The 19,579-nt window shown below is 40.7% G+C and overlaps 1 protein-coding gene across 1 annotated transcript in view; it reads right to left on the bottom strand.

Annotated features, from left to right (window-relative positions):
* Positions 1–4,513, bottom strand: part of KIF5B (kinesin family member 5B) — a 36,696-nt gene extending 32,183 nt beyond the window's left edge. Inside the window, exon 1 of the mRNA XM_020800708.3 lies at positions 4,243–4,513. Coding sequence (XP_020656367.1) covers positions 4,243–4,368 — 126 coding nt within the window. The 5' untranslated portion in view covers positions 4,369–4,513. The remainder of the gene's footprint in view (positions 1–4,242) is intronic.
* Positions 4,514–19,579: the final 15,066 nt, after the last annotated feature.

Below are 19,579 nucleotides of genomic sequence, written 5' to 3'. Positions count from 1 at the left end.
GGATAAGATGGTTGGACAGTGTCACTGAAGTTACCAACATGAATTTGACCCAACTTTGGGAGGCAGTGGAAGACAGGAGGGCCTGGCGTGCTCTGGTCCATGGGGTCACGAAGAGTCAGACACGACTAAACAACAACAAATGATTCCCTGTGTTTTTCAGTATGTATGAGAAAGAACCTGTCTGCGTACATGAGCCACACCTTATTGCTCATTTTCATCATCCCTAGCTGATCATGGGCTTCTCTATTTCCATCTAATGTTAAACTACTCAATATGATGCACTTATTTCACATTTGTGGCAAACTAGTCTAGACTGCAGAGGTTCAGCAGTAGGTAGACAGAAAATGGATGAATGTGATTTACCAGCTGATTGGCACTGTTGTGTGTTTTGCCTCCTCTAATTCTTAGTTCTAGAAAATACCTCACATAGGGATAACCTCCTGCATGTAAGCCTTGATTTTGCACTGCGAAGTTATCTTAGTAGCTCACACCCTATATGTCCTCTATATCTAACTATAGGGCCTCACATTCTCCATATTGACAGGTTGTTGCAACCCTTGCTCATCATGTCTTTCATTACTGAAAGCTGCATCACGGATTCTATCCCAGTAAGCATGACCCACTAGGAATTACTCTTCCTGAGACTTGGGGAGGGCACAATGCATTGTTTAATCCCTTGGAAGCCTGCCATATGCCTTACAGCTTTTATATTGTTCATCTCCACAGCAGCCAATGAAGAATTCATGGTTTACAGATGGCTAACAAACAAGACGGGTACTGGATTCCTTTAGCCCATAGCTGAGCTAAGATTTGAATCAAGCTTCTGTCCTCACAAAGCCAACAATAAGTCCCTCCCACAGATACATACTGTAATAATTGGCTAGGTATTCTATAGGGATGTTATGTGAAAATCTTAGGTTTGATTCATTCCAGGTTGTTTCAGATATGCTCATTTCATTTTGTGTTCATTGTGCACTGCTCCTTTAACACCAAAGGCGCTGCCTCTTCTGGGTTACTCTGTTTTATTTTTGCCCTATTCATATTCTTTCTGACATTCACCTCAAAATCCTAAATAACCTGTAAAACTACCCAAGGAAAGCAAAGGGAAGGCAACAGAGAATCCGTCTACTTCAGAAACAGTCACCAGTACTACAAACCACCACAGAACAAAACAGGTCTCTAAAAAGCCACATGAAAATATACACCTTCAATAGAATAAATGCACATTAAATCAACCAAATAATAAATAAATAAATAAACCAAATCAACCAGGGAAAGCACCCTCTCTCATACACACATGGGGGGAAAGCAAAATAAATAATACCTGCACTCAGCTCCCTTTCACAACAGTCAAGAAAAGCAAGCAAGCAAATAAAGACAAAAAATATGCAAAACAATAGCTAATAAACTTATCATAATCCTATAAGCAAAACAAAAATACAACGCAGAGTAATTTCTCTCCCTTCCCTGCCACTTGTTACCATCCTTCTCTTTTCTCCCTTGAGTCCAGTGCAGCAGCACCAGGCAGGAAAGTAGACAGGTGGGCAAATAAAAATAGTAAAGGAAAGGACTAAATAGCCAAAAATGAATAAATAAATCCCCAAAGAATGGGGTGGGGTGGTGAGGAATAGTTCAAAAGAGGCAAGGAAAAATGAAAAATAGAGGGAGACACAGGAAGGCAGCACAAAATGTAAGGCACCAGGAACCAGCACCACAACAAACCAGTGGAACAAAGAAAGAACTTGCCCAATGGGTTTCAAAAATCCAGGCTCTTTTACTGTTGCCAAATTCTCAATCCTACCCAGGCATTCTGATTGGCTGATAACAACAGTCCTTGCGATGCTACTGGATTAAAAATTTCTCAGGTTACTTGACAAAGGATGAAAGGGTAAACGAAAGAGGGGAAACACACAAAAAACTTCCTGTCCCTTTCTTTCATTAACATGAAACATTCAAGTTTAACAGGCTCTCTTTCAGGAAACAATGATACAACACAAACATGAATTTAAGAACCTCTTTCAGTTTTTTTTTCATTGTTGTCAATGAAAAACTCCCTTTCCTCCTGTTTTGCTGCAACTGACAACTTTGTTCCTCCACAGTTACATTCCCAACCATTATGTATCTGGCCTCTTACAATTAATTATTATAAATAGTATCAAATTAATTGCCAAGACATACCCCCCCAAATACCCCGCCATGAAGACACCAGGCTGTTAAAATAAGAAATGTAAGGCCAGTAACTGCTTTTTAATATAACATTTGTTCACTGCCTTTCTTGCTTACTTTGACAACATAAAGGAAGAATTTTCTCTGTATAAAATGAGGCAAATTATATTCAGAAAGCTAATATCCAGAATCTTTCTAAAGTTTTGAATTATAAACTCAGAATTATTTCACTCCAGGTGCTGTTGTTTCTTTTTTTTTTCAAATGAAGGTTACTTTTCTGAGACACACATTTCTCTTATTTTTAGTATCTATTATGGTGGGTGACAGCTCTGAAAGTTACAGTCCAAAAGACATTTAAAAAATGTTATAGATGTCAGTCTGCAAAAAAATACAACAATGTTAGATTTGGCATGGCATAACTGAATAGAAAGCAGTGTAAGTCGTTTTTAATTACAGCTCTTTTAAGGAGAAAAAGGGCACACTGTCTTCTAACCAAAATCCTCATAAAAAAGGAAGCGCCTGCAAATACATTATAGAAGCGCACTGTGAGACTAGTATTATCCTTTTTTTTAATGAAAGCCCTTTCCACATACTACTACTCACTATTTTCTCTCTTAAAGTGGGCTCTATTCAAATTATTTAAACATAAGCCATTGGTTTAGTTACAACCAAAAGATTGTATTTTATAAATGCATGGTTTTTTTCTTCAGCAAAAAATATCAATTAAAATTACTTTCCAGATATTGCCAATGCCATTGGCAACATAACGTTAAATCCCACTGTTTTCAGTGGGCTTATCGTGACTACTGTGGGTGTCCACTCAATACAGCCCAGGCTTCATGTGTGCAAGGGATTGTTAACCCAACTTTTTAGATACTGCGCTATAACCTACCCCATCAGTATATGGCAAGCTTCCTTGGACTGGCTGTTTGATATTTTAAAACTATCTAACTGATGTATAAAAAACATGTTTCTTTAGCATAAAAGTATCAGCTGCTATCATCACTCGGGATGAAAAGTGATTTGCGAAAAATCCTGGACAATCCTATATTAATGGTGATGGCAATTTTAATTGTATTTTTTAATTGTACTTTAATTGTATTTTAACTGTATTTTAATCATTTTGTTTTACTGCATTGAATTTTGGTTGTTGTGAGCCGCCCAGAGACCTTTGGGTAGAGTGGGCGGCATATAAATCAAATAAATAAATAAATAAATAAATAAATATTGTTAACAATGTACAGTACTGGCTACTACTAGTGTTTTCTACATTTAATGTCTGAATCATTTCACTAACTACAATATTATTACCCCATCATGTACATCATATACATACTTAAGGAGTTATAGGTCATGGACTCTCATGCCCTACTAAAACATGTTTGCCTTCATAGTGTGCCACAGACTCTTGGTTATACCATTATCAGGTATTCCCCAAACAGATTCAGTTGGCTCACGGTGGAGGCTTATGACGACCCAATGAAAGCTCAGCGACTAAACCATTCAAAGTGGCTTTTGTTTTGAAGTTCATGACTGCCTTTCAAGTAAGGAGGCTTCTAAAATCATGTAGACTGCTTCTTCCCATACAAGATCTGATCTCTCCGTGTGTGTTAAACCAAGCAGAGAGATCCGAAAGTCTTCAGAAGGCGTTTCCTCTACCAGAGTGTGGTGGACTTGTTCGGGAAAAGAGGGCCACGGGGGGGGGGGGCTTACAGCCAGCGCCCTGTCGCGTAAAGAGCCCTTCGTCCTGACTGGAGCCCATCCTCTTTTTTAAGCCGCTTTCTCTCTCCCCCACCCCACCCCATGAGGCAGCCCCACCTCCAGCTCCCGCATGCCTATCTCAGGCTCTGCTTTGCATTCCAGGCGCCTGGGCAAAAATTCCCCGTCGCCCACACCTTTGCCCCCACTCCTTCCGAGATAAAGCACCCTCCTCACCACGACTATCCCCGATTCCACAGCCCATCGCCCATCCCTTCAGCGTGGCCCTAACAGTCCGCCTGGCCACCACCACCACCCCCAGCACGCCTTCCCTCCGGCCCCCCACTCCCTTCCCCCCAAGGGCTCCCCCTCACTCACCGCGATGACAACCGTGTCTTCGGCCTGGAACTTGGCGATGTACTTGTCCCCCCGAGTCACCTCCGAGTCGTTAAGGGGCCTGAAGCGACACATCACTTTGATGTTGCACTCCGCCGGGTCCGCCATCTTAGGCCGCCGCCGCCGCCTCCCGGGCGTTCAAACAGGCCAAGCCGCCGCCGCCGCCCCCTTGTCCCCACCGCCGCCTTCTCCTTCCCCTGGCTCTGCCCGGGGAAGGGGGCTCTTGCCGGCCACCCCCGTCAGGAGACCCGCTGCCCGAAGAATGGGGGAAGGGCTGCTCCGCCCAGGCCGCGGCCGCCTCCCGCATTCACTTCCCTTCCAATATGGCAGCCATGGGGGCGCCTGCAGCCGGCGAATCCAGGCCCTCCCCTTCTCCGGGCAGAGGCGGAGTCGGCAGTTCGGGCAGGGAGCCGGTGACGTCACCCTCTGCAGAGAACGCCAAGAGCTCGCGCCGCCTCGGATGGACGGCGCAGGCGCAAAAACGGTCCCTTTGCGCGGTCAAGCAGAAAAAGCGTCCGCCGCACAGGCGTTGCGGGGGGGGGGGAGGGGGTCGAGTTTGGTGGGGTCTCGCACGTGACTGAGGGAGAGTTCAGAGTCGCGGCTCGAGACGGAAGCTATGCAGTGCGCAAGCGCAGTTTAGTTTAAGAGGGGGGGAAAAGAGGAGGAGGGCTTCCCTCTGAATACTGTATTTGTAGCAGTCAAGGCTAGGTAGGCGTTGAATCAGGGCCGTGTTCCATGTAAAGTGGGTGATCAACCACTTAGTTATGGCATTTTCCCGAAATTTTTATAAGGAATGCCTGTAAAGTGTTTTGTTAATTTATTAATTGTATTTCCCTTTTCTCCAAAAAAGCTCAGGATGCTATCCTGCCTGTCGTGGTTTACTTTTTATGTGGGAGTGGGACATTGCAGGAAAAATGACAAATATTTCTTTTCCCATTTTTTAAAATTAAAATTCGGATCTGTTGGAGCACTCCCATTCTGGAGCACTGTGATCCAAGCATAGGGTTGCATTGCTGATGTGTCAGTATTATGTGCATTGTATATCATCAAATTAGAATTGATTTAGAACAATCCTGATAGGGGCTTTCAAGATAATTAAGATGGAGGGGCATGAGTGAGCAGATCTGGAGATTCAAAACCGAGTGTCCCTGAGACTTAGTCCATTGTTGTATCTACTACACCAGTGGTTCTTAACCTTTTTGAAGGAAACGCCCCCTTGAGCCATTGAGGAAGTTATCATTGCCCCCCCCCGGCGGTGATGATTTCTTTCTTTCTTTCTTTCTTTCTTTCTTTCTTTCTTTCTTTCTTTCTTTATTTATTTATTTATTTATTTATTTATTTATTTATTTAAGACACTTAAATCCAATGACCCCTGAAAACAAAATTCAATTCCAAGAAAATGAAATGCCCTCAAAAAGTAACATTTAATGATGTAGTTGCAAGCGAATTTCAAGATGCAAAAAGAAATATAAAAAGGGCATAAAAACAAACCACAATGCAGGAACTAAAAATTTCAAGACGAAAACTCTGAAACTAAATTAAGATTGGAGGAAAATATATATTCATGCACATTGTAAAAAGGCTGCAGCCATCTTCACAGGTTTGGCTTGCTCCAGCGCCCCCCTACCGCCCCCCTTCTGCTCCAGCGCCCCCATGCCGCCCCTTTTCGTTCTACCACCCCCCTGAAAAATGAAATCGCCCCCTGGGGGGCATTATCGCCCACGTTAAGAACCACTGTACTACACCACACTGGGTCACATCCACCAAAATTGTGACGCTACAGTGTTGAAGCAAGAACTGAGTACCATCCCAAGTGCTTTGCAGTCAATAAATATTGAGAGAGATTAATCTAAGACAATAACCATTATGGAAAATGCATAAGTAGAGGTTTTACTTTTTTTAAAATGTCACCCTGAAGGAACATTTTGAACATTAATTTATCTAACAGAGGACTAGTGTGCGTCTGTGGAAATTGCATGGGGTTTTGGGATATGTTCTAGACTGTCCATTCAGTTTGTCTAAATGTTGGTGAGATCTGTTTGTTCTTATATTACAAAAAGAGGTTGTGGTCTAGAAAGAATTGGCTTATGGCATAGAGAAATAAGTATTGATTGGCAAACTTGTTTTTAATTAACTAATACAAGATACAAAATACAAACTATAATAATTGTGCTCCTCACCACCATCGGGACCTTCTGGAGAACTCTTTATTTATTTATTTATTTATTGGACTTATATACCGCCCCATAGCGCTACAAGCACTCTCCGGGCGGTTTACAATTTTAATTATAAAGGCTACACATTACCCCCCCAGCAAGCTGGGTACTCATTTTACCGACCTCGGAAGGATGGAAGGCTGAGTCAACCTTGAGCCGGCTACCTGGGATTTGAACCCCAGGTCGTGAGCACAGTTTTAGCTGCAGTACAGCGTTTTAACCACTGCGCCACGAGGCTCCTTCTTCTCATTGCCCTCCTTTCCAGAATTGTGTTTATTCTTATGTTGGGACTTTTCCTCTTATTAACACAAATTCAATAAACCTACCCCGTATATCATTCAAAATGTCTTTTTTTATCTCCCGTTTCTTAACTTTTAGAATATAAGTCAATTTATCATTTACAGCAAGATTCCAGACTTCACTGTACCATTCTTCCGATTGAAATTCATGTTTAGATTTCCAATTCCTAGCTATAATTAATTTCGCAGCAAACAATAAATGAGTAAGCAATTCTCTAGTTGTGACATCATAATCTTCAGTATCAAATATTGATAACAAAGCCATTTCTGGATTCAACTTTATATCTCTATCAAAAATATATTTTAATTCCTTGGTAATTAATTTCCAAAATTTTTGTACCTTTTTACACTCCCACCACAAATGAAAATATGTTCCAATTTTGTTACCACATTTCCAACAAACATTTGAGTATTTAGTATTTACTTTATTCAATTTAAGTACCATCTTAAAACTATTTTATAGAAATGTTCTTTTATTCTCACTGACATACATCGTAAGATCCTCATTTTCCATATAATTTCTCAGTCTTCTTTCATTTCATTTTTAATGTCTTGCTCCCATACTTGTTTCAATCCTTCACCCATAGTCTCATCTTCCTCTAACTCCAAAATTATATGTTTTACTTACTACACCTTTCACTGAATCATCCTTTGGTATATCTTCATTGGTTAAAAGGAATTGTTCATATTTTGTATATTCTTTACATTTATTATTATTCTTTATCCATTCTTTAGTCCATTTCTCTAGTTGTTCATAGTTTAACCAAGTTAGATCCTTACTTTGAGGAATTTGCTTCAATTGTTTCTTCAATCTCATTTTTTTCCATCCAGTCTTTTAGTCTACTCACCCGCAAACTACTGTATTCCAAAGAAGGTTGCCTGCCATAGAACCAAAAAGTTGGAAGGTGCCTGAAGGGTCATCAAGTCCAGTTCCTTCACAAAACATGAAACACATCCCTGAACAGTGACAAATGCAATTACAAACTATTTGTGCTCTTACCAGTAAGTTTTAAAAATAAAACACTCAAGGGTTCCCCAGAACACAATTTGAAAACAATTATCCAGCAAAAATCAAATGATTTTAGCAAGACGGAGACTTTGGAAGAACACGGAAAACATTCTGCTAAGAGTTAAAATTGAGCTAGATTCATCATAGGTACTGTGTATTTTAAAGATGTTCCCTCCTCCTTTCAATCAAATGAGGTCCAAGATGGTTTATGTGCTATATGGGGTAGAACCTGTTACTTTACAGCCCTCATATTTATGGTGCATCACAGACACTGGAGTTTTTTTCCTTCTCACTTATACAGTGTGAAATCATTCCCGGACAATTGAAGCCTAATTAAGAATTCTTTTCTGGCAAGCAGGGAAGAACAGTGTGACTGTTGCATTCAAATAGACCTGTCCATACCACTGGTTTGTTGCCCCAGATTCAAGGGCAACTTAAAAAAAGAAAGAAAACTTCCACACAATCCATGGTATGGATTCATCTTTTAAATCTGAGTTCATTTAAGGCCACTCACAGTTGGCAGCAACTTGTCTCCACTTGAGCATCTTTTAATAAGGTATAGAGGAGCCTCTTTCTTGGCAAAATACAGCCACTCAGAATGACTTAAAAAGTCCTGAGCATTTCTTCAGAGTAGCTGTGTTATTTGTTAAAGGCTGTGGATGAAGGCAGAATCTCATTTGCAGGAGTTAATTTTGCTCCCTATGTGACACCCTTCAAACTTGTCCATTAACTAGATACTGCACTTAACAATACTTAGTAATAACAGATTTGGTGCTGCCATTTTAAAATGGGTTTAAATTCCATATATTTTATTTGTCAGGGAGGTAGCCCTTTTTGCAGGGGGGAAAAACAAAGGATCTTGGAATACCATGGCAAATGTATTACTGCACAAGCTTTTGCAAGCAATATATCTTGCCTGATAAAAAGAAAAACTCTCACAGATACTTTAATCATTCATATTGATGAACTTCACTGTTTAAACGTACCAACTCTACTAAAGATATATTTCTGTATAGGTCTATAGATATAAAATGGACACACCCGTACCCCTTAAAATGTCTCCTAAGGAAGTATGTTTTTCTGAACCTAGTGGGACTTCTTTCTAGGTCAACTTCCACTGCAATTTTTTACATACTTCCTCAGCTGAGTTCAAAGTGGTCTTCTCCCAAGCAAGTGGATATAAGATTGCAAGTGCTCAATGCAGTCCAATGCATGATTACTAGTACAGTGGGGGAGTAAACCTCGCTGAACACGGTGGCACCATTTTGTTTAAAAGCTTCTTGCACTGTCCTTCAACAGAGCTGCAAAAATTATTTACCCAAAAAATTAAAATAAAATTCTTAACAGCATAGTCAAAATAAATTTCATAAAATCAGGTTGTGATCCAATATCCATTTACTTGGCAGTGGACAAGTATACAGTCACATTGCTAAGGATGTTGAAGGCCTGAGTGAATATAGGACTACTGTCTGCTCACTTTGCAAATACATGCATATTTTAGAATTCCAATTTAGGCTTTTTAAAAAAAGGCTGTGGTCAGAAAACATAAAAGAAATAACCATTATGTTTATCAGTCTCTGTGTTGATGCTTTAGCCATTGGTTCTTTAACAGTGGGGACACGTGCGTGTGTAATAAAACCTTGATATTCTTAAGACTGATTTAATAATTCATTTGAATGTATTCCTTCAGTGACAAAACTAGATTTCAAAGCAGTCCAGGAGTAATAAGGGGAGAGTGCTTAAGATTATTAAAATCAGAGGCTAGAATGATGGAGAAGGCTCCAAAGATGATGATACCTGTTCTTTAACAATGAGATAGGTTTTAAGAAGAATTAAAAACATAGGTAAACACTTAAATCTTATCCTCCAGGTTAAGACCATGTAATGTTCCATTTGTTTGTCCAGAGGTTCTCTTCATTGGAAGTATAGTCAATTACTTCGCCACGTTATACAGTCTGTCTCTCCCAGTGACCTGCTGCTTTATCTTGTATACCTATGAACTTGATACCATGTAATCTGAGGATATAACGTGTTCTCAGGGGCACAAATGCACATTGTAAAAAATAATGACATATATATTATTGCTATCAGCACGGAAGGAAAATCAAGCTAGGTTGCAGAAGGTAATCTGAGCCCTAAGGAAGATGACCAGTTGCAGTAGAAATCCTGTGTGTTGGATAAAACTTTGGAAATAATAATAATACTAATAATGGTTATTGTTGTTATTAATAGATACTGCTGCTGCTGAATTGTAAATTTTAATCTTGCAAAACACCCAATGTAGTGCTTGCACTAATGGAGTGGTATATAAATCAAATAAATAAATAAATGGGGGGGAAATACAATTACCCCCCAGGCCATATGGCCAACAGCAAGCTCGGATGTTTAGGTAGAGGTGTATTGCTCCAGGGATGTAAGCCTGATCTATGTAATCATTTGAAGGGTAGCAATTGCATTACAATGGAAAAATAAACTGTTGCACTGAAAATAAGACCTAACCTGAAAATAAGCCCTAGTAGGATTTTTCAGGATGCTCGTAATATAAGCCCTACCCCCAAAAAATAAGCCCTAGTTAAGTGAAACCCTGCCCTCCACTCTTGTGCAGCAACCAGAAGAAGATGACATGACTGTATTTGAATAAATGTAGATGGTTGTCCATGGAGAAAATAAAATATCCCCTGAAAATAAGCCCTAATGCGTTTTTGGAGCAAAAATTAATGTAAGATCCTGTCTTATTTTTGAGGAAACGCGGTAGATAGAAGCATTGAAGATGTGGATTTACCATGGGGTGCTAAAAAAAATTTGGCTTGAGATGGTGACTAATGAAGAAGTATTAAAGCTTTTGAGTGAAGACCAGGAAATCCTGCAATAAAAAATGGAGAAAGCTAGAAATCCCATAATAAGGAACAAATATTACAGTTGGTTACAGCTGATCATTCAAGGGAAAGGATGTACAGGAATTAAAGGGGAAAAAATTGACGAAAAAATATTTAAGACTGGTTTGTATGCAACCCGAGAACTTTCATTGCAGCTGCAGCATCCAAAGCCTGGTTAGCCATGATGAAGTCTGATTTTCTGCAGCAAAGGGCTGAGTGTCTCATATTGGTGGTTGAGACTGTTTTTTAGTTATCTCATTTCACCTTGAGGAGCGACTGCTTCTCAACATACAGAAATTTCCTTCAAAGGCCTTGAGTGCAGCAAAGCCAGATCTGAGTCTTCTTCATGAAGATCATGTTGAAACAAGTCCACCGATCTTATGTTGTAGGTAAAGCCTTCAAGGATGCAGCCAGGTAAGTGCTGTAGGCAAAAATTATTCACTCGGCAAAGGGTGTGACTGCACTTTTTAAAGGCCACTGCTCTTTGAAGCTGTCTGAAGTAACTACACTCAGGAGGTACATCATTCCAAAAATATGCTCACAATCATCTTTTTAATAAAATGCATGGAATGCCGTATCATAATTACACCCAAAACTTATGTGCGCTGCAGTGCCTTTCATGGTGCTCTTGTGCATGTTGATGGCAGTCATGTTTACAACAAGGTTAGCACATGATTGTGATTTACCGTTGCAGTACATCTGACTTACAGTAACCCTAATAGGACTTTCAGGTTACGCTATGTGAGCCATTTAAGGAGTGGTTCTACTGTGGCCCCTCCCTGCCTCAAGTTCTCACAGCCAAGCACGGATTTGAACTCTCCTGAGACCTATTTGCTAGTAACACCAGCTTGTATTACTGTCATAGTTAGCAAATTTATTTGTTTATCTTATTTATATCCCGCCTATCTGGTCGGTTAAGACCACTCTAGGCGGCTAAATATCATGTATTTACACCATTATCAGTAATACGGTAGTACACTGAAAGCCAGAGCAGTATTGTGGTTGAGTGTTGGCTCAGGGGATATAGATTCTGTTCCCCGCATTGCCATGAAACTATGTCTGGGGAGATGTTCTACCTCACTGGTTCTTAACCTTGGGTTACTCAGGAGTTTTGGACTGCAACTCCCAGAAGCCTTCACCACTAGCTGTGCTGGCTGCGGTTTCTGGGAGTTGCAGTTCAAAAGCATCTGAGTAACAAAGGTTAAGAACCACAGTTCTACCTCATGTATCAAATGAGGCAGCTGGGTTTGGTGGCAAGCATTTGCTGTTTTTCCTCAGGCAGCAAAATGTCTTGGGCCAGCCTGCTTGTACTTCCTAAACCAGCGATGGCGAACCTATGGCACGTATGCCACAGCTGGCACACTGAGCCCTCTCTGCGGGCACGTGAGCCATAAGTCTCCAGATCACTACTCCCCCCCCCAGCCAAACCCGAGGAGGCAGCTGGCTCCCTCACAGGCGACAGGCCAGGATCCAGAATTCCCCCTTCTGCCACCAGTTCTGGTTCTGCCACTACCCACTGGGTTTTGCTATTGTTTTCAGTTTGGGCATTCAGGCCCAAAAAGGTTCACTATCACTTTCACTATCCTCCTGACCAAATAAGGTGGAGGGTACTGTACTAGCAAATCAGTAGGATTCTTGGCTTCAGTACATGAAGTGGAGTGGAATGGGAGTTATCCATTTATCCTGTACTTTGGCAGCAAGACCGGGAGTGTCAGATATTCTTTGGAAAATTTACCCCTTTGGACAACAGCTGTCTTGAGGAATTCTGGGAATTTCGGTCCTAAAAAATGGAGGTTTTTGCAAGCAATGTTTCAGTGTGAGCTAATGGAAAGTATATCGTTGTTCCTTTTCTCAGTGGTGAAATTAGTGTTAGCGATGTGCTGTTTGAATTCTCATTTTACAAACAAAACAAGAGAGTAATCTTTGGGTGAAGACAGGCGGACTTGCAAAAGTCTGGTTGAAACTTTTCTGTCTCTAATCGAGTTTCTGTCAAGCTTTTTAAAGCAGAGGTTGTGTGTCCAGGGCTGGGTTAAGGTGCAGGTTCGTTACTGGCCTGGTTGTCCTACTCTGGGAGCTCCTGTCAGAGGCTTTCAGTTCAATTAGCCGCTCAACAGCTGACACAAATTGTGCAGAATGCTCGGCCTCGTTTGCACAGGTGGTGCCACTCACTGCCTTGGAGGCAGATGTCAAGCTCAAGCAGACTTTCCGGGAAAGGGCGTTTTGCAGGGTGTGTCAACTCAAAAGGCCCTGCTTTGTGGTGTCTTAGCCAAAGCGACAAAAGGAGCTCTGGGCCACAGCTGTTAGGCAGGATGCTGGAAGCAAAAATGGATCCAAGAGTCCTTATTAAGTCTCAGCTTGAGATGAGTAGAATGCTATTAAAAGTTGGCATTTCCACACTGGAGTTTCACTTGTATGTTTGTAAAGCATTGGCTCAGCAAAAATCAGGGGAGAACTGATGAGTCAACTGCAAATTCCATCATTTCAATGGTCCTACTCTAGCCATGACTTACTACAGGATGTCGGCCAATAACAACCTATAAATAAATAAATCTATTCACATTACATCAAGTAAACCTGCAATTCTAGACACACAAATTGATGAGCAAGCTGTGCTGTACTTTATAGAATCTACTTTGGATTGACTAAACCCATGAATATTTAGTACTTGTAGATAAGCTCCATTCAATTCATTTATTGTGATTTCTAAGGTCAGTGTCCCTTGGAATGCAGCCTCAAGCTCTTAAAGCTTCAACTTTTACAGTTAACCTTGAATAATTTACATACAGTAATTTTGTCTGTTGCCTTGCATTATACATACATCCCCTTTAGGCTTCCTTATTGTAGGGATTCTGCCAACACTGAAGCTTGGGATTTGGCATGGAGAAATTCAATTGGATCTACAAAAAAATAAATTTGACTAAATTGTCAGCACAGGTGCACATGCAGAATCAAACAGATCTTGTTTCCATCCACCCTGGTTTAAAAGTCAAGTGGATTAATCACTCTGCGGTGCTTCCAGAACCAGAGGTTGCTGCTGTTGTTTCAATTTATATACTGCCCCAGAGCACTCTCTGGGTGGTTTACAATGTGTTTATGCAAACAACTTACCCCATTTCCCAGCAAGCTAGGTTCTGATTTTACCGACCTTGGAAGGACAGAAGGCCTTGAGCTCACTACCTGAACCTGTTGAGACTGAACTCAGGTCCAGAGCAGAGGTTTGACTGTAGCGGCTGGAGCGGGTCGGAAATTGAAATGGTCGTATATCGGGATGTTCGTAAGTCAAGCCACCACTGTACTAAAACATTGCATTCCAGAGGTGATGCACTTTACTCTGTCAAGTGAATAAAGTGATGAGACTTTTGAGTTATAATCTTCCTTGCGGCAGCCACAGTAGCATAAAACCTTGGTGTACTGATTGCTTAACTGGGACTCCCATGCGGTATAAATCTTCACTCAGAGTATGGCAGATACTTGAACAATTAGAACTAATAATTAGTGGTACCATAGCCATGTTTTTACACAGTTGGTGTATAGAACATTCTAAAATACCTGCATGACTTTCCATTATTTAAGCAAAGAAATATGTATGTGGTTTTAAGTGAAATGCATTTTAATTAGAAAGAAAGGCAAGCAATCACTTAATATTATTTAACTGAACAATAAGTCTGCCAATATGATATTAGTCATTTTCCTGCAAGGGTCCAGCAGCATTACTGTTGATTGAAGTCCATTATAAAAATAGGGAAGGATAAAATCAGTAAAAACCGCCTTAAAGTGCATGCTGGTGCACTAAAATGCCCTTCCTGAATGATAATAGTCTTACATTATTTCTGCTATGTTATTACACCTAATTTGGCAACTCGGGATTTTAGAACAGCATCCTGCGGCATTTATTTGGAAAATAACAAAAAAAAATCTGACTATAGTGTAGTAATTGGTTTTGCCAGGCTTAATGCTGACGTATGATAGCAGTATTGGTGGTAAATGACTGCTACGGGAAAATGTATAGTTTTAGGACAGGTTCAAGAAGGATACCTGCACATACTCAAAGCCTGGGCATACTCGGCACAAGCCCCAGGATATGTAGAGATGTTCTTGATTAAATCCACCTGTTTCACGCCTTATATTTGTGCCACCTTGGACAGCCTGTTACAAAAAGTATCTAACAAGTCAATCTCAAAACATAAAGGTAAGATCCCCTGCCTTATCATTCAAGGACTATTCTGTGGGGCTTAAAAATATATATATATATATTTTGAAAAGCAGACACCCATTACTAATTGCTTCGTAACATCATCACAGCTGACAGACAGCGGTGTCCTGGAAAGAAAAGTCCAAAGGGCACTTTCGTAGGCAGAATTAATTGCACAGGTGATTTATTTATTTATTTATTTATTTATTTATTTATTTATTTATTTATTTATTTATTTATTTATTTATGCTTTGCATTCCTGCCATAATGCCCCTGCCACGTCATGTTTACCACGTAAGATGTCGCAAAGACCACTTACAAGCGTCTTTACTCCAGCCCTTCGTTATTTTATGTCGAGTTAGATTTTATGTCTATGCCTCATCTTTCTACTTGATGTCTCTTTAACATTGCAAACAACCTTGCTATAAGGTGGTTACAGAAATACTGCGGGTAAGAAATAAATAAAATACTTGGTAAAGTGGGACAAAAAATAGTCTCTATTTTTATACCGATGCACTTTCGTAAGCAACACAACAGTTCTCTCAGTTGTTTGTTTTCAGTATTAGAATCAGGAGGTCTTTACACAAGATGGCAAACAGTAGTGCTTTATGGGAAGAAACTGCTTTCATCTAAAGATATCAGTGAGTAGGGCTTTGTTTTGCTTTGCATTTTTAGTCTCTACCCCTAGAGAGCTTTTTCCTGAAACCCTCTGGGACGCAACCAACTGTATTACATAACAAACAAATGAAATAAGGAGCTGTATCTTTGTTTAGTTTTCTAATGAAGCACTTTGAGGTATACCACACCAATTATATATCTACAGCCTTCAGCAGTTACTTGGCTCTAATTTTTTAGATTTTAAAAGCACTCTTGAAGGACCTCTGGTACATACATACCGTTAATGTTACATACCCAAACACACGTGTTCTCTGACTGTATATATGGTTTTCCCTGTAGTGATGTACGGAAGTGAGAGCTGGACCATAAAGAAAGCTGACCACCGAAGAATTGATGCTTTTGAATTGTGGTGTTGGAGGAGGCTCTTTGGGGTCCCCTGGACTGCGAAGAGAACAAAGCTATCCATTCTAAAGGAAATCAACCCTGAGTGCTCACTGGAAGGACAGATCCTGAAGCTGAGGCTCCAATACTTTGGCCATCTCATGAGAAGAGAAGACTCCCTGGAAAAGACCCTGATGTTGGGAAAGTGTGAAGGCAGGAGGAAAAGGGGATGACAGAGGATGAGATGGTTGGACAGTGTCATCGAAGCGACCAATATGAATTTAACACAACTCCGGGAGGCAGTGGAAGACAGGAGGGCCTGGGGTGCTCTGGTCCATGGGAGTCCCAAAGAGTCAGACACGACTTAACGAATAAACAACAACAAAAGTTAACTACTAAGGAATGTACAGTGTTCCTACCCTGCAAGTAACATTTCATTGGTCTAACCGTGAGGCAGTTTGGAAACGGAGGAGTCTTGCAGTCATGCAATCTCCCCACATGATTCCTTCAGATATCACACAGTAGAAAATTAGCAATGAATGCTTTGTGTGCTTATAGGGGCAGAATATCTAGTGATCCAGTCAGCTGTTGCTGCATAGCCTCAATGCTGTTGTTGTTTTTCTTTCCAGATGTAAGATATGTGGGCAACAAAATCACAGGATTACAGTACATTTGTTTTGGGCTTCTATCCGTTTGTTTGTTTTTTGGTTTTTTTTGCTACTGTGTCCTGTTGAGATTTTTATGCAATATGAATCTAGACAAAGGCTATTTTGACTTCAAGTGTAATTTCCCCCATTGCTTAGGAAATGGCTAAAGAGATAGGGAACAGACAGACCTATTTCTAGACCTTTATTAGGATTTTTTAAAAAGTTAGGATATTAAATTATTCTAATCAATAGACTGTTGTACCATTGATTGGGTGTGCCTGTGTCCATGCAATTTTTTCTATGGCGTGAAGCCCTGTCATCAACCAAAGTTAGTTTTTTTTTAAAGTGTTTTTGTTTGTCCTGAGAGAGTGAAAAGGGACTTTTCCAGTGTCCCCTTGGTTCGTATGAAAATATCTTTGCAGGTGTGGTTGCTACCCTCCATGTTTCAATATGATCATTTCCAGTCCTGCAAAACCCCACTCCTGTATATGTGGTTCCTCCACCTATGGAGGTTACCTACCTCACATTTGCTTGAAGCTTACTGGGTTGCTTAAGCTTGTGTGTTTCAAAGAGCCAGGAACGATGATATGCCCTGGAGTCTTCTCAGAACTTGTTGAAAAACAGCCCTAGCTGTTGCTTTGTGTTTTGGGTAAGACATGATGAACTGATGAAAACAAGGAAACAGGTTCTGAGATTTTTCCTTGCTTGGTGTCTCTTTGTGAACATAAGAGGGTATCCTGTAGTACACCATCTTGCCTGTTGCCCTTGCTATTGTCAATATTCAGGCTGCCCTTTGCTGTGTAAAGTTTGGCAACCTTTTTCTTGCTGGCAATGTAGGCATGATATTGTGCAGTCCTATCAGGCCATTTCCCGGTGTTCTGAATTGTGGATTGTAAAGGCAAAGGTTCCCCTTGATATTTAGTCCAGTCATGTCCAACTCTAGGGCATGGTTCTTATCCGTTTCTAAACCGTAGAGCCAGTGTTTGTCCGTAGACAGTTTCCGTGGTCATGTGGCCACATAGGTGGTACCTATTTATCGACTCGCGTTTTTACATGCTTTTGAACGGTGAGGTTGGCAGGAGCTGGGACAAGCAGCGGGAGCTCACTCCGTCGCATGGATTCGATCTTACGACGGCTGGTCTTCTGACCTTGCAGCACAGAGGCTTCTACGGTTTAACCGTCCCTGAATTGTGGATACAGAAGTACAAAAACCAGAGGGTTTTTTTTTGAATAATCTAATTATAGATAATACTTGTTGTCTTGGGTTCCTGATTTAGCCGTATGTGTGCTATTTATTTTGCGGATGCCTCCTAAGAAAAGATATTTATTTAATCTGCCTCCTGTCTGGTTAACAGATGTTGTTGCTGATTCACAATGCCAGGCAGCTTAACTTATACTTTGAGGAAGTTATTAAATGTCTTGCACAATCACCCAGGCCTCATTTAATTATTTTAATTATTATTTTAATTATTTTAGACACATCTTGAGATTTAGAGTTGTATGCCAGGCTAAATTGGCCTTGGAACAGCTCCATGTTTTCTTGTTTCCATTAGTGCTGTAGCATTAGTGATTGCATTTTGAAGCTGCATCTAACTGCAAATTCAGCTGTGCATATTTTCCCACACATCAATGGAACCCAGGATACTGTTAGACTTTGGGTTTCCTGCTGTTATCCGTTTCATTCTTAAGGCCTTAACTGTTTTAATAATTGTCTGCTGTCTTGTATTTTTCTTCAAATGGCAATTACAACTTATTCCCAATATTTATTCTATATTTTTTTCATTATATTATATTGTATTGTTTTGTCTTAAAGTACTGTATTGCCGCATCGTTCATTAATCAGTTTCCATTTATTGCTATCCCAGCAATATGGCAACTTGGGTAAAAAATTCCCCTTGTCATAAGAAAAAAATCCTTGACATTGCTGACATGCCATATTTATAGGCTTGTGACAGCTGGCAGGGTCTGATAGAATCTAACAGTTTGCCAGATCTTACCCATGTTTATTTGGGGATAACATAGGTTTTAGTAAGGTTACTTCCATCCAAATAGACATAAAATCACAATCACAGCATGTGAATTACCAATGTATTGGGAAAACGTATTGTCCACTTTGCAGCACCTGACTAGCTACTGTGAGCACATACTTATACTTGGAAAAAAATTGGCCTTCCACAGTAAAGGATAACAGAAGATAAGTGAAGAGATTCTCTGCTTCTTCTGGATATATTCAGGTTTATCTGTAGAGATGGAATATTCATATTCTTTTTTTGGGGTAGACAAATGTGAATATTGCCACACAGGTGGCTGGGCCAATTAGACCACACACACACCCCAGAACTGGGCCATCCTCTTACTGCTTTCAGTGTGGCATGCCTGGCCCACTGTCATTCACGCTGTGCCAATCATGGAAGTAGCCTGGCCAGGGCTTCCCCACCTCCCTGCGCTGCTGACCAATCCAGTGAGGAGGCACAATGATGAGTCTCCCCACTCAGCTGCTGGGTGGTCAGCAGCGCAGGGAGGCGGGGAAGCCCCAGCCAAGTTATTTTTGCAATTGGTGCAGCGTGAAGAGCGACAGGCTACATGCACTGTGCCACAAGTGGTAAAGGCACAGACCAGTTCTAGGGGGAGGGTCCAATTGGCCTGGCCACCTGGGATAGCAATATTTGTATTTATCTCCTCGGAAGAAGAATACAAATATCCCTTCTCTAGTTATCTGCCTCTAGCCCAACTGAATCTCTCTGTTCATGTACGAACAACAATTGGCTGAAATCCTGTTGACATGATCATTAGGGACAATTTTTCAGAAATTCAACACTTCTTCCCTTCCCATGCATCCCATGACTTCCTCACAAAGAAGTTTACAGGGAGTTGTGGGGACCATGAAGCAGAAGTAGGAAATGTTTATTTTCTGAAACATTAGCACTGCTGATGATGTCATCAGACTTTCGCAGGCATACTGATGCTAATAGAATTTCAGCCACTGTTTTCTAACATGGATTGTCAACCATATTTTCTGGCATGAGCAACTATGGGCAAAATGTTCCTGTTAATAACTTTTATGTTTCTTTTGATTTGTAA

This window comes from Pogona vitticeps, chromosome 6 (genome assembly GCF_051106095.1).
Source record: "Pogona vitticeps strain Pit_001003342236 chromosome 6, PviZW2.1, whole genome shotgun sequence".
NCBI lineage: Eukaryota > Metazoa > Chordata > Lepidosauria > Squamata > Agamidae > Pogona > Pogona vitticeps.
This window is presented reverse-complemented; position numbering and strand designations above follow the sequence as displayed.